We start from the raw sequence: 14,432 nt of genomic DNA on the forward strand, positions 1-14,432 counted from the left end.
AACAGGGATGAATATCACAGCGCAGCCAGTCAGTCATGAAGCTTCTGTAACTTCTCTTTGGCACGACACTGCCTTGCATTGTTTCTCTTTCACCAGTGCTTCTAACAGATAGCAGGCCTGAGGGAACAATAAATGTTATAATTTATAATAATGTGGAATTTAGTTCACATCATCATATTCCTGAAATATGTCTGTACTGTATTTTATCATTTCACAGCCCCAAGTCTACAAAACAAACACTTATGAATCTTTGAAAATGTACAGAAAAATTGCCCGAATACATTTGTAAATTTCGTTACATTGTTGTTGAATATGGAAATTAACACTTTTGCAATACTTTACATTTTAAAGTTGTATCGGTTTTATCTTCTTTTTTGTCATCTGGGGGCAGAAGCACAAGTAGTTCCTGTAACAATTACAATCACCACAGGAAGTATTTCTGGCAAACATATTAGCAAAAATAAGTCATAATATCCAGCAGGCAATGAACAATATTAATTTTCATTGTAGAGTTGTGTGGCTTGTTATCTGGTGAATGTAAATCCAATATCCCGACTCCCTTCACCTCTGTTTCCTAGTAATGGGAATTCTGTCTTTTTTGAGTGAGCCAGATCATTTGGCTCAGTTCAGCAAGAAAAGCCGGCTCTTTTGGCTCTCAAACGGCTCTTCATTAAATTTTAATTCTGGCTTTTATAATTCCGCCAAATGTAACTCTTTTTTTCACCTTAGATTGGTATGTGTGCATATATATCACGTAAATTATTCAGTGTAATTATGCTAGACTTAACTTCCATATTACCATTATTTTACATTATGTTTATTATAACATTATTAATGTAAAACATCAGACACTATTACAACTATATTTAACAATTTATTTATATTGAAGTTGTAAATTAGATTTTTTTTAAACAATGATAAACAAGATAATGATAACGAGATAAAATGATTAACAATGTGCAAAACAGCAGCATTAAAATGTTTTAATAGTGAAACAGTGTTAGATTATCTTAGGGTTGATTGACATTAATAAAGACACTCAGTTTAGAGGGGCTGATCCAGTTTCTTCCCTTTGTTATTATCTGCCTTTGTTAGAAAAAACATATCCAAAACAAGTACCACTCCAATCACAGTTCTGCCCCGTAGCCTACTTTAAATTGTGCGTGTATATCTTTCTCCTTAGATTTTGAGCAAGGTGAATTGTTACAATTAGCCAACTCAGTCACGACTGACACATGACTACTGTTTCCAGCAACACTTGAGGTAAACATCTGGCTCTTTAGCAGCTAAATGTTCTAAATGCTAACTATGACAACAAAGTAGCTGCAAAACTTTGCCTGTCTGTCGTTTGGAGCTGTGCAGATAAGGCTGATACTGTGCAGATAAAATGCAAAAGCAGATGTCTGCTGCTAGAAATGAGGCTGATGACAGTAAAGTTGTGGGCTGTAAAACAAAAACAACGAGCTAAAAGATGCTAAAACGTTCCATAGAGCTGAAGATCCCTATGAGCACCTCTTTTCACATAATGCATCGTCATTTAATGTAATTGTTTGATGAGTGTAGCTTTGAGCCTATGCCTAATGTCAGTTTAAAGTTAAAACTATATACATGTGAACTTTAAGTTACTCCTCATCCCAGAACTTATAGAAGGAGCAGCTTCTTTTCTCACTTAAAAGTTGCCACCAGCACAACATTTGCAAAACTTCGATATACATCAACACCCTCCCCATCATCCTTCAGTGTCTCATCTCATCCAGAACTGAAAAGGTCTCAGCCTGCAATTCCTCAGTGACCCTCGTCCAAATGAGATGTTGTCTCAACATATCCCAGCAATTACGGAATGACAGTCAAGACGTGAGGGTACCCACAATGACCGAATTGATGACTAATTAGCTAATGAGGTGAAAATAAACAAAAAGACAGCTTGTTCTGTGTGTGTGTGTGGGAGCGTGTTGGCGAGTGTCAGACGTGGCACCCCTCAATCTTGCCGTGACAGCGAATCTGCATAATGGGTGAGAGTGGCAGCCAGCAAAAGGGTTGAGAGTCAATGGGGTGAAGTGAACTGAGCCAAAACAGACTGAAAAGAGTTGAGCTTAACAATAAATCCCCCTGGAACACATCTAGTGTAAAGATCGGTGGCAAAATTGTATATATTGCAGTTGAGATACATAATTTGTATTTCCTGCTCCTGAAAGAGAGTCAAATATCTGATAAAAGCTCATCGGACAGACTGAACTACAAACATGTAGACTGCAGTAGAAAGAGTATAAACTGTACAGCCTGTTGTTGGTTAGTTGTAGTGACTTATTCCTTTCAATCCTCAGGCAATGTGTCTGTGTGTCTGTGTTATTAAACCGGGCTTTGGTCTGAAAGTTGCGTGTTTATCCCGACAGTGTCCCATATGTGATGCTTTATGTCAGTAGTGCGTGAGTTATATAATCGGTCTTACTCACTACTCTCTGTCTGTTTTTAAGTGTGTGCTCCACGTTTGTATTTACAGAGCCTTGCCATACTTATATGAATGCATTGCTTTGAATTTATAGGACAGTCTCTGCTGATATTGTACTGGTAGACCTTTTATTAAAATGAAGAAACTGGCCAGCCATTACTTGTAGAAACTGATAAAATATACCTTTTAACATTTCAATGTCTGATCTGATGATAGCAGTCACATTTTAAAGTAACTTAATAACTCCTGAAAATTATGCTTTTTTTTTTTTAACATTTAGGGTTGTTTTTATCGACCTCCACTTCATTAACTTCTCGCCTTGTTGTAGAGATGCAGAGGTGTTCTCCAGGGTGAGTCATTGCACTTTGACATCACTGTTGAGTGTGTTTACAGGTGCAACACTTCTGACCACGCCCAGCAGAGGGGAAACAGACCTGATACTTTCAACCAGAGAGCTGAGAAACAAAGCTTTTCTTTTACTTATATTACTAACATTAAAACAATACTGGCTAAAGGCTGCTTCAGTCCAAAATACTGGTATTTGTATTAGCTCTGCATACAAACATCAATGTTTAATTAAATCAATACTCATCTTCTTTGGCTAAAAATGTTGCAAAATCAAGCAATTAATGGGGGGTGTCTATCAAAGAAAGAAAGAAGTACTATTTTACAATAAAAATACTTTATTCTGAATTATCTGTGAACCAGCCTAGTACCTTAACATGCCACATACACAATCTGTCTATTAATGTTGATGTTATTCTCAAAGGCTGGACATATTGTGGGTCGTCAAGACATTGAACCACTAATTGCTCCCGATGTGTCATCAGTGTAAGAATGTGTGTGTCAATGGATGAATGGTGCTTGTAGTGGAAAAGTGCTTTCAGTGGTTGGAAGACTACAAAGTTTCAATATAAGTACAGTCCAGCTACCATTTACCAAAGTACATTGATTTATAGAAATCAACAAGAGAGTAAAACAGATGTCAGTCGGCCCCAGTCTCCCTTACCCTGTATGAGCACTAACAGCAAAGACCTACTGTATTATTACTGTTGCAATAAAATCCAGTAAATTCTAGAAATTTGGGAATTCTTCACGTAGTCAGCAGTAATTTGTTCAGGCTCTTGCGTACAAATTAATTTAATTCATCTGTGATGATTTTTGCCTGGGTCCAGACCTTTGAATCTGCCCATTCTGCCGAGTGGACTGATTCTATTTTACTTTCAAGGTTGAATGACTCATAAACTGAATTGTCTGTGTCTAGCATCCCAGCAAAAAAATAAACCCTGTTTTATTTCTGTACAATACAACTGAGCTTTAACAATCTGGGATCGAATGAAGCCCCTGGTGGGCTCTGAAATGGAAATATGAGAGGTCATTAATGCAATAAGAGAGATATACGGTAGCAGTTTGAAACTGATAGATGCCTTCAGGGCTCTGTCCATATTTGGTGTATCTATTCTATTCAGGTTGTGGATCATGTAACGTCAGCGAGTGTAGGTTTTATCTGAAAATTGAAAAAACAACTGTTTTTCTTAGTATGAAGAGATTGAAGTTGACGGTGTCAATCTGGAATTGCAAGGGAGGATAAAACTATGATTGGGTCATGGAAAACTGGGGCAGAAATACTGTAAGTCAGAGGTAGACCCTGAGGGAAAGATGAATATTAAGACAATGTGATTATTTGTGGACACAATAGTCAAAGCATCTATGTCATTTAAAATTAAAATTCTCTAAAAATGTGAATTAAAGCAACTGTGTAGTTTTTTTTTACTTGATTGAACTATTAACTGCTGCTAAAGTCGGAGATGCACACAGACTTGCAACTGAACACATGTAGAGATGCTTAAGGCATAGAAGGTGTGAAAAGAGGAGAAGAGGACTGCAGGCAGAGTGCTTTTTTTCCTGTTTACATTCTCCAAGCTGCAGTAGATGCCCTCAGGGCTTTACAACATAATGAGACAGTAATCTGGTCTTCCTCAAAACCCTTGTGACCTCCTTTAACGTGACGGGTCACACTGTCAGCCAAGCACACCGGGGCAGCAAAGTGATGCTGAACAAGAGATGAGCTGTCATTTCTACAGTATCTGTTCATATCCCTCTAAACAGTCTTGGAATAGCACTTTTCTGGCTTTGCTTCATGAGAGAAGATTTGAGGCTGAGCTTTTTCTCCATTTATATAAAGAATATTTTACTTATATGTCCATCTGTCTATACCTCCATTTATCTATTCATTCATATCCATTCATATTCATTCATGTGCATTATAAACCTCTATTCTGCAACAGCATGCAACGTATTAAACCAGCTATTGATGCTACTGATTTTGTCACTTAAAAAATAGTCTGACATACCTTGAATTTGTTTACACAATGACAATGTGATTTTAAGTTGATGCAGTATTTTATATGTACTGTATATTCTAGCAGAATAGATCGACATAGACAGGCAATGGACAGAATTGTCAACTCATTATACTTCATGTTCCATTGGACATGAAGACAAACACTGACAATCAACCAACTTTGAATTGGAGTACATATGAACAATTTTTTTGGAAGACCACTGCATACACACACCATACACAATCTAAACTCATAAATATGTTACAGGTCACATTCATACCTTTCCAGCAGCAATGTGTAGGAAATGATGTGAGTATAGTACAGATTGGCTGTAGAAAACTCTATAAAATGTGCTCTTGTTCTAATTTGGGCTTTTCCCATCTTAGTGTACACCATATTGGAGCTTTGAAGGGCCAAAAGGAAACCTCTAACAGCTTGTTGCTCGCAGCAATATTAAATTCACAGTAAGTGGGACGTTTGACGGCAGTAGAGCAAAGACTGACTGGAGTATAGCCGAGTCAATCTTTAATGTCCCTGAGAGGCGGTTTAGTTTACAGGCAGTGGTCAAAATGAATAGCACAACAAAAAAAAGAAATGCACAGTAAATAAAATACATTGAATACACAATGGACCTTAGTCACTGCAACTATCTAAAAGAACACAATGAAAATGAGTTAATAGCTCGCTGTTGACATTTACAGCAAATGACAGACAAAATTACAGCATGCTTAAATATAAGCCGATAGTTGAATAAAGCACCTCATAAACTTATTAGTGCCCACTCTACAAAAAATGGTTTGTCATAGGAGACAAAACACCCCCGGGACAGTTTTCATTTTGTACAACATGTACTGTGGAGTTGGCAGGACTCTTGTAAGGGCTTTACATATTGTTGTCATAGCTACTACATTTCTACGTGTTGGCTTACACATGATTAACTTTTCCTTAATGGATGTTCCTTTCATTTTTCACATCAGTGTTGCTCGGGCAAAAAAAAAAAAAAAAAGTATTCTTTCTATTATTACATTACATGTATTGCTACAGTGTTCATCTAATTACTTTTCCCTTCAAGATATAGACCAGATATTCGCACCTGTTATGGTCTTAGCTACAAGCTGGTGAAGGAATTTACCAGAAACGACATACCACTCAACTCAGGAACAGCAGGCATGACGACAATCATAGAACTATCCCACCACAGAGACAGATTAAATATTGATTATCCAGAGGCACTCCAAACATCTAGGAGACTTGGCCAGGTTTAAAATTGAATCACATTAAAGCGGCTGGTTCACAAATATCTGTATGAAATCAATACATTTCCGAAGTCGGAAGCAAAGAAGAGCAGTGGTGCTGAATCTGATTGGCTCCACATATTTTCCCCAGGACCATCATACAAGGTCACTGTAGCTTGTGTAAATAAGTTTCAACGAGCATCTCCTCTGATTATATGCTGCAAATAAACATGATGCATTAATGCAGGAAACAAGTAGTCTCATGCATCAGGGAAGTGTTGCAGATTACATTTTTGCTTAACATAAGTAGGATCCATTTATGCTGTCAGTCAGGATTATTTGACGAGCTACACCCACACGACACTGGCATACTATCACCTTATAAAGTTTTAATGGAGAAGATGTGAGCAGACTGTTGGCTATGTGCATATCCAACAGATGTGGAGCAACATTAGCAGACATTTGGAGTTGTGTTTGTGTTGTTGGAAGATTTAAGTCTTCTTTTAGGTTTCCACTCACTTCTGAAAAACATATCTAACTCTTTAGCAACTATGTTCACCAGTTAGTCGCTAACTCTGTCTGGCTTTAGGGGTTGATGGTTATCCTACAGTGTAATTATCAGTGCTGTCTGCTGCAGATGGAAAGGTTAACGTTGTAAAATCAATACCATGAACTACAATCAAACCAAGAACTCCAAATTAAATGATGAAATATACTGTTGGTCCAAACTTTCCAGAGCCTGATATCAAAGTGTGCTCTGATCTAATGCCCATATCATTAGGATGACATCATTTGGCTGTGCCTCATAGTGGTTACAGTAAAAACACGTGGTTTAATATTAGTGAACAATCATAGTCATGGTTTAAAAATAATGAAAAACATGGTATTTGCATTCTATAATAATGTCATCGGATTTTGTCCTGTGTTCCCATCATAATTACTGTGGCCACTAGTGTAAGAGTCGCTTGAATGTAAACATACAGTAACAACACTAAGGGATGTCAACAGTTAACTTTTAATCGGTTAACCACGAGAATATTTTTGATGAGTTGCGCATGTTGGCCTGTAGGTCAGTTTGCATACACACTCTCCTCATGGCTTTGCTTGCTAGATAGCAGTCTGAAATAAATAATTAAATAAAGCATACTAAACAAAGCTCGGTGTGAGACCATTTCTTTCAGAGAGGCAACAAAGTCAAATGTAAATTGTACAATGTTACTTTTCAGTTTAGTCGTAATATGGTTTAACACATTAAGAACAAGCACCTAGCTGTTCCAGGATAGCTTGCTAAAGATCATGTCGCTGCTAGCTGAAAGTAGAAATTGTAATGCTCTCAAAAATGAAGTGGTTAGTTACAAGTTAATGGGTGTCGGTCTATCAAAAACTTATAATTAGCCAAAACTGACAACCCAGGTTTCACTAAAAAAGCAGAGATAAAGGGAACTGCTAAATTACGTGATAATAATTTGATGGTTTGTCACCATATGCAACAACTTTTACATTATATGTAGTCATTTTTTACAATGTTAATACAAACAAAAATGCAAAAACTCAACAGTCAAATCTCCACCCTCTTACTACATCCCAGAAACATGTGGTAATTTAACACTGGCAACTGTAGGAGATTAATGACGGACATTAAAAGTTAAAAGCATATCAAAAGAGTCTTTAATCCATCAGCCAAAATGCCATCAGGGTGACTGAAGCTGTTGAATAATATTTAGTAACAACAGAAAATGATATTTGTCTGAGTCACCCTGGATGCTGGCCCATGAATCATCCAGTTCCAAATTCATTTACATTGATATTCAATCATTTTGTCTTCTGATCTGATGTTTTCATCAAAGGTCATTCCTCATCATCTGCAGTAGGAATTATTACTCATATGACAGACTGGCTGGACCCAGTTCAGATGTCTGCATGTTTTAACCTACATTTAATCTACATTTTAAACACATCTTTCATCTTTCTGTTGAAAACATCTGTTACAAGTCAGCTGCCAATCTAGGTAATCATGTTCAGTGAGCTAAGGCAAGACTGGATCCAGGCTACTACTGACACACTGAACCCAGAGAAACTAATTGGAGGAAGTTTGTCTAGAACAGAAGGTGGACACAATAATACAAACAGCTAACTTTGTGAGAATAAGGAAGGGAACTTAATCTTCCTTGCAATGTTGTCCTACATATCGTTACTGAAGCTTTGTGGGGCACTGTAACACTCCTCATGAAGGAAATCCTTCACCTCAGTAAAGGATTCATTCTGCACTCCAGGCATTTCCATAAAAGTGTGTAGACTAAGAGGTTTACATGTGGTGATTAGGTATCTCATGAACAACATCCAACGTCATTGTGATGTCATTGTAAATGCACTTGAATTTGTTCAGCAATGAGCCATCACTGTCATAACACATAGGTACAACGACACACTTTTTTATACCACAAAGCTGCAATGATGTCAATTAATCAATTTCACTGATAAGTCAATCAACAGGAAATTAATGACTGGATATTTTTGAGTTTTTTTTGATTTTGAGTTATTTTTTTAAAGAAAAAAAAAGTCAAAATGATCTGTGTCCAGCTTCTCAATCACATGCATACTCTTCACTGATACTAAATTGAATATCTTTGGATTGTAGACTGTTGATCAGGACAAAAGGAGACATCTGGGGATATCAACTTGGACTTTCGATGGACAATTGTCACAGTTTTCTGACACTTATTTACCAAATTCCTTCTTGATGAATTGAGAAACATTGATTTTACCCTCACCTGTGTACATTTGGTAAGGAAACAAAGCACAACAACCTTAATCCATTTTGGAGTTCTTCTTCCAAGAACTGTACTCTAGTTACACATCCTTTTCCCTCCCCATCTACAATCAATTTACTCTTCCTTGTAGCAAGGGGAACCCTGGCACCAGCTGTTCATATCTTCCTGGATGTACAATGTGCCTTTGTCTCAAGACCCCATTCCCCTCCCCATCACTCAATCAAAGGCACCAACAAACTATGTTCCATCATGAAAACATGGTTGCATAAGTAAAAAAACATGTATGCATATATAAAAACACATCCATCTAGAGATAAAGAATGTAAACCAGGGATTCAAACACATTACGGAGATTTAACCTCCTCTGAGGGTCTTCTCTGTTCCGCTCGTCACGCATTTAACAATCCTTTGGCTGCAGATTACACTGAAGGGATGAACGGCCCCAGTGGGCTTCGGGACGCCCTCCTTATTCTGGGCCAGATGTTGTCGGTCTATTAAAGAAGGCTCACTCACGCGCAAGCACACACACACACACACACACACACACACACACACACACACACACACACACACACACACACACACACACACACTGACCCACGTTGTCTCTCGTTCACACACGCGTAATACTGCAATATGTTCTAGGCTGTGTTCATAATATGCTATAAACTACAGTATACGTGGTCTTTTTAGTAGCTCAGGTCATGTAGACAGATGTTCCTGACAGCCACATGTGCAAGAAACAGCAGCAGAACTACACTCAAGTACGACTGAACTGCGGCTCTCATCTTTCTGACAACTGTGCATGCAAAGGATGCTCAAATTATAAAAGAAAATAAAAGAAAAAAATTGGAGGTTTTTTTCTCTTAAAATTGACAGACGTGCACACACTTCAAGGTTCTATCAGTGACCCACCTTGACAGCAGAAAGTCGCCCACAGGTAAACTCCAATCAATACTGATCCAGTGTACTTCCGACGATCCATTGCAGCAGAACTCCCTCTTTAACCCGCTGGAAATGTCAAACTTCCAGGGAGTGCAGCTTTGTCAGACTGCTGGTGCTGCTCGCTCTCTCTCTCTCTCTCTCTCTCTCTCTCTCTCTCTCTCTCTCTCTCTCTCTCTCTCTCTCTCTCTCTCTCTCTCTCTCTCTCTCTCTCTCTCTTGCTCTCTCTTGCTCTCTCTCTCTTGCTCTCTGGGCGCGCGCACACACAGCCGATGTCTGTCTCCTCGTGTTTGAGTCGACTGTCACCTCTCCAGTCACTCTGGATTGTGCTGTCTTTGCTCTCCCTCTGCTCTCATCTGTATTTTTATCATCCCGAGCATGTCCCCTGCGTGTTCCTGTCGTAACCGTGCGGGGTGATGACAGCCACCTGTCCGCTGGCTGCTGCTGCTGCTGCTGCTGCGCAATGCCGTCAACTTGGTGGAGGTTTGTGCCCTGAAGTCATTTTGGCCTCATCATCCACTTTATAGGTGATGACTAAAGGAGAAATTAACATGCTCACGCACACCATTTCCCGACAGGACCCAGCCCCCCGCCACTTAAAAAAAGTTTTTTAAGTTTTTTGCTGATGCGATTATTTAATTAGTTCATCAGCGGAAATGATTAAGTTTTTATTAATGTTGTGAATGCGCAGTAGTACACTCGATTATTTGGATTTTGGCGTTTATCGGAGTTGTTGGGGTAAGGAGGATTATCTCTCCTTGGCCTAAATATGGAGAAACCATTTGGACTTTTTTTTTTTTTTTTTTAATATTTTGAACAATTAGGCCAGTGTAAAGTTTCAATCCTGGGCTGTCATTTCCTTCTCTTCCTTTTTAAAATTCCAAAGTCTTGTCACCTTTCTTCTCCTCCGTCACCTCCTCCTCTTCCCTTTCCACTTCTTATTCTCTAGCAGCAGGGCTTGTCCTGTCTTCCAAGCGGTCAGCCAATGACAAAGCAGATTTTTGTTTTCCCTCATCCCTCATCCCTCTCTTCTTCACTGTCTTCTGGCCTCTTCCCCCAAAATTATTCCTCATCTCAAGTCTCCACATTCTCCACATTTTCACTACTTGGCATCATTTTCAGCCTATGGAATTCAGAATAAAGCATTGAATTAGGTGTGAAATCGCATAGTGGCACAAAAGGACATGATATGAGGATATGAAAGAGATTTTTTTAAAGTATGGATGAACAGTAAGGACAATTTGAAAGGGGAGAAAATTGATGGTAAAGGATGTCTTCTTCTTCATATTGACCTGTAGTCAGCATTTAGCGTCTGTGGATGGATACTGGGTGTATTAAACGTTAAGAGTTATCTAATTAATCTATCTAATTAAACTAATTAATTCATTAAGAAATTGCTATTTAATATGTCCACTTATACGTATTTATATTCATCTTCTGCTCATTCTGTACACATTTTGTTCAGAAACACTACATTTGTTTAAACTTTGCCATTTTTCACCCAACTTCTGCTTCTTCTTAGTTCAATTTCAATTCAAACACATTGAATTCTGCACTCAGGATCCTGTAAAGTTCAAAGCTCACTTTAGTAATGCAAACTTCAGCTGGTATACGGCACATTTCCTACCAATGACATTAACCATATATGTTGCTATTTTGAGTAATGAGCCTTTGCACCACAGCAGTGGTGCAGATGATACATTCACAATTTGATGTTAAGCACGCGCCACTGAATTCATCTTTAATCAGCGTGGCAGCCGTCCAGTGGAGTAAATTTTGGTGCATGTGGCCAGTTGTTCAAACATATTGCATCACATAATTACCTCTAACAAGACAGCCTGAGCTTCAGTGCGGTTCTGTGTATGGGGGGGGGATCTTCAGGGCAGACCTTACACACGCTGTGACATGAAATGGAGAATTATTGTATTTGTGTGTGCGTGTGTGCGTGTGTGTGTGTAGGTGTGTTTAGGAGCTTGTGTGCAACCTCATTAGCCAGTATGGAGACGTGGTTGGTGTGATGCTGTGATGATCTATTTTTCTTCTCTGCATCATCTTCCTAATGTTCTTGACTCATTCTCTTTATGTTGCTTTTTTTACACCTCACTCCCTTTATAACGCTACTTTCCCCCCTTCCCTTACTCATTCCCTGTTTTATTCCCTTTCTGTCCTCTCTCTTCCTCCTCGCCCCTCCATCTCTCTAATCCCTCTTTCTTCCACATCTCTGTTCTGTGCTTGTGCAGCTCTGCCTGTGAGCATCAGATGCAGTGATGTCCTCAGACCATTACCAGAGAGCCTGCAGCGCTTCTCCAGCTCTCACTATCTATCACTCTCCCCTCTCCCATTCAGCCTCAGTGTGCAAAGCCCATACCGCACCCCTCTCCCCCTTCCTCTCTTTCTGTCTCCCTCTGGCTTCAGTCTGGACACAGTGTCGTACATGTATGCAGACGGCCATCAGCTCACATTAAATAAATGTCCTTTTGGCTGACCTGTGGGGATATGAGTTGCTAGCTACTGTGCGTGTACTTGTCAGAGTGTGGGCTTGTGTCTTTTTGAGTTTTTTTTTTTCTCTCCCTATGCATGCACTGTGCACCTGTTTATTTACAGAGCAGTACTGTATGTGTGTTGTCTGTTCAAGTCCAGCTGAAAGACCCTCCCTTCCCTTAACTGTGCACATCACATTATCATACGGCATAGTAGCCTCAAGCCCATGCCATAAATAACATAAACATATAAACAGCATTATCATCAAACATAAGGCTGGACATGTGATTTATGATGAGCTTTATCCCGCAGCACATTTCACCATCTTAAATCAAAATGTAATGTTGCTGTCAAAGAACAATTCATCTTAACAAAAAATCATCCCCTTAGAATTTTAAGGTTCTATCTGACATTTTGTTAAAAGAGTTATTCACATGAAACTATTCTTTGACAAGCAATTTACAATATGTGCAGAGTTATTTTTAATTTTTTTAATGATTGGCCCTGAAATCTGAAAAAAAGTAAAATATTCTATCTCAAAAATCAATCTCAAACTTTACCTTTACCTTGCTTTAAGGTGCCACCTGCAAAGCACCAATCAGTGCTTGGTATGTAGATAGGACGACCAATCAGATTCCACCTCTGTACCATGTGACCTGACTGCTCTGAACACCAGCTGAGTTAAAGTCAGTTTTTTAAAATCTTGTTTGAACTCAGTGAGAAGCTGATTTTGCTTTTAGCTACCATGCTAGTTAGCTAGCTTGCTGAGTTTAATTACACAGCTCAGTGAATTGAAGAGCTGTTAAATTTTATTGTTGGTAAAACCTGATTAACTGTATTATCAGGTCAAATCTGTCAGTGAAAACCAAGTGTAGTTAAGTCTAAATTTAAAGCACGGCGCTAAATGGTTGTCTGTGGAGGACAAACAGCTGTAAACACAACACTGACATACTCGCTTTATTAATGTGATATGGTGAATATTTTAGCAAACATTTGACAACTTTCACATTTGGAAGGCAACAGTAGCATTCATTTGATGTTGAGTTTCTGGTCACCCACCAAATGGAGTCCAATATTTACTCTCCTTTTAGCTCTGTTTTTGGTCTCCACCAAGTCATTAGCCAAATATCTTGCTCTTTAGCAAGTAAATGCTTTGTTATGTTCACTAGCTAGTTACTAACTTTATCTGTCTGTTGTTTGGTACTGGGCAGATATGCTGAGGTTTTTCACTGAAAGCAGATGCAGCTGGAAACTGACTTAATACGAATAGTAACAGTGAATAAAAAGGCTACATTTGCTTACGTAAAGGCACATTTTATTGTTGCATAAGCTGAAAGACACTAATGACGCTTTTCCACTATATAGTTCTAGCACTGCTCGGCTCGACTCGGTTTGGTACCAGGAACAACCTTTTCCATTACTATAGTACCTACTCAATGTGGGCGGGGTAGTCATAGCACGGCTGCCCGAAACTGCCTTGACTTCGTTTTATACGCGACGCAAACACATTTAGAGGACATGGAGGCGATGGTGTACTAAGCAAGAGTAGAGAGCTGAATCGCTGTCACGCTGTAACGCTGTAACGCTGTTGCCAGTATTTAAAAATGCCGGGTTTGATTCTTGTGTCGGACGGCTCATGACTCTTCCAGTGAAGACTCTTTGACCAATCAGTGGCCGGCAGTCTGTGACGTCACATTTAGTATCGGCTCAGCTCGCTTGGAACGTCGCCAGAGCAGGTACTAAAAAAGTACCAGGTACCGGGTACTGTCCCTAGTGGAAATGCAAAAAAAACTAAGTCGAGTCGAGTCGAGCCGAGTAGTGCTAGAACTGTATAGTGGAAAAGCCCCATAAAGTGCTCCAAAGGGATCTCCAGACTCAGGTGAGGGTGGTAGTTCTCTGTGGGTTCGACACTAGTGTCACCTCTCACATTATGTGTGCTCATTTTCTCCATTGTTGATATAAAACTGCTTAGTGCATCTTTAAATCCAAAAATCTGTCCAGTCCTTTCAATGAACTAAACCTTTCAGTGTGACCTTTACCGTATCTACTAGAGATACATTTATTTTCACAGGAGTAGATGCACTGTAGCCTTATGTTAAAATCCATAACCATTAACACAGTCAGTGTACCTCTCACAGCAGTACAATAACTAATCCATCTTCAGTCCGCCTTCCTTTGCCTCTTTGCCTCTTCTCTATCTATTTCTTCA

General features: G+C 39.1%; 1 protein-coding gene across 1 annotated transcript in view; it reads right to left on the reverse strand.

The window, feature by feature from the left end:
• Positions 1-9,793, reverse strand: part of chrna8 (cholinergic receptor, nicotinic, alpha 8) — a 40,123-nt gene extending 30,330 nt beyond the window's left edge. The window contains 1 exon segment of the mRNA XM_062427509.1: positions 9,716-9,793. Coding sequence (XP_062283493.1) covers positions 9,716-9,785 — 70 coding nt within the window. The 5' untranslated portion in view covers positions 9,786-9,793.
• Positions 9,794-14,432: the final 4,639 nt, after the last annotated feature.

Source organism: Scomber scombrus, chromosome 2, assembly GCF_963691925.1.
Source record: "Scomber scombrus chromosome 2, fScoSco1.1, whole genome shotgun sequence".
Lineage (NCBI taxonomy): Eukaryota > Metazoa > Chordata > Actinopteri > Scombriformes > Scombridae > Scomber > Scomber scombrus.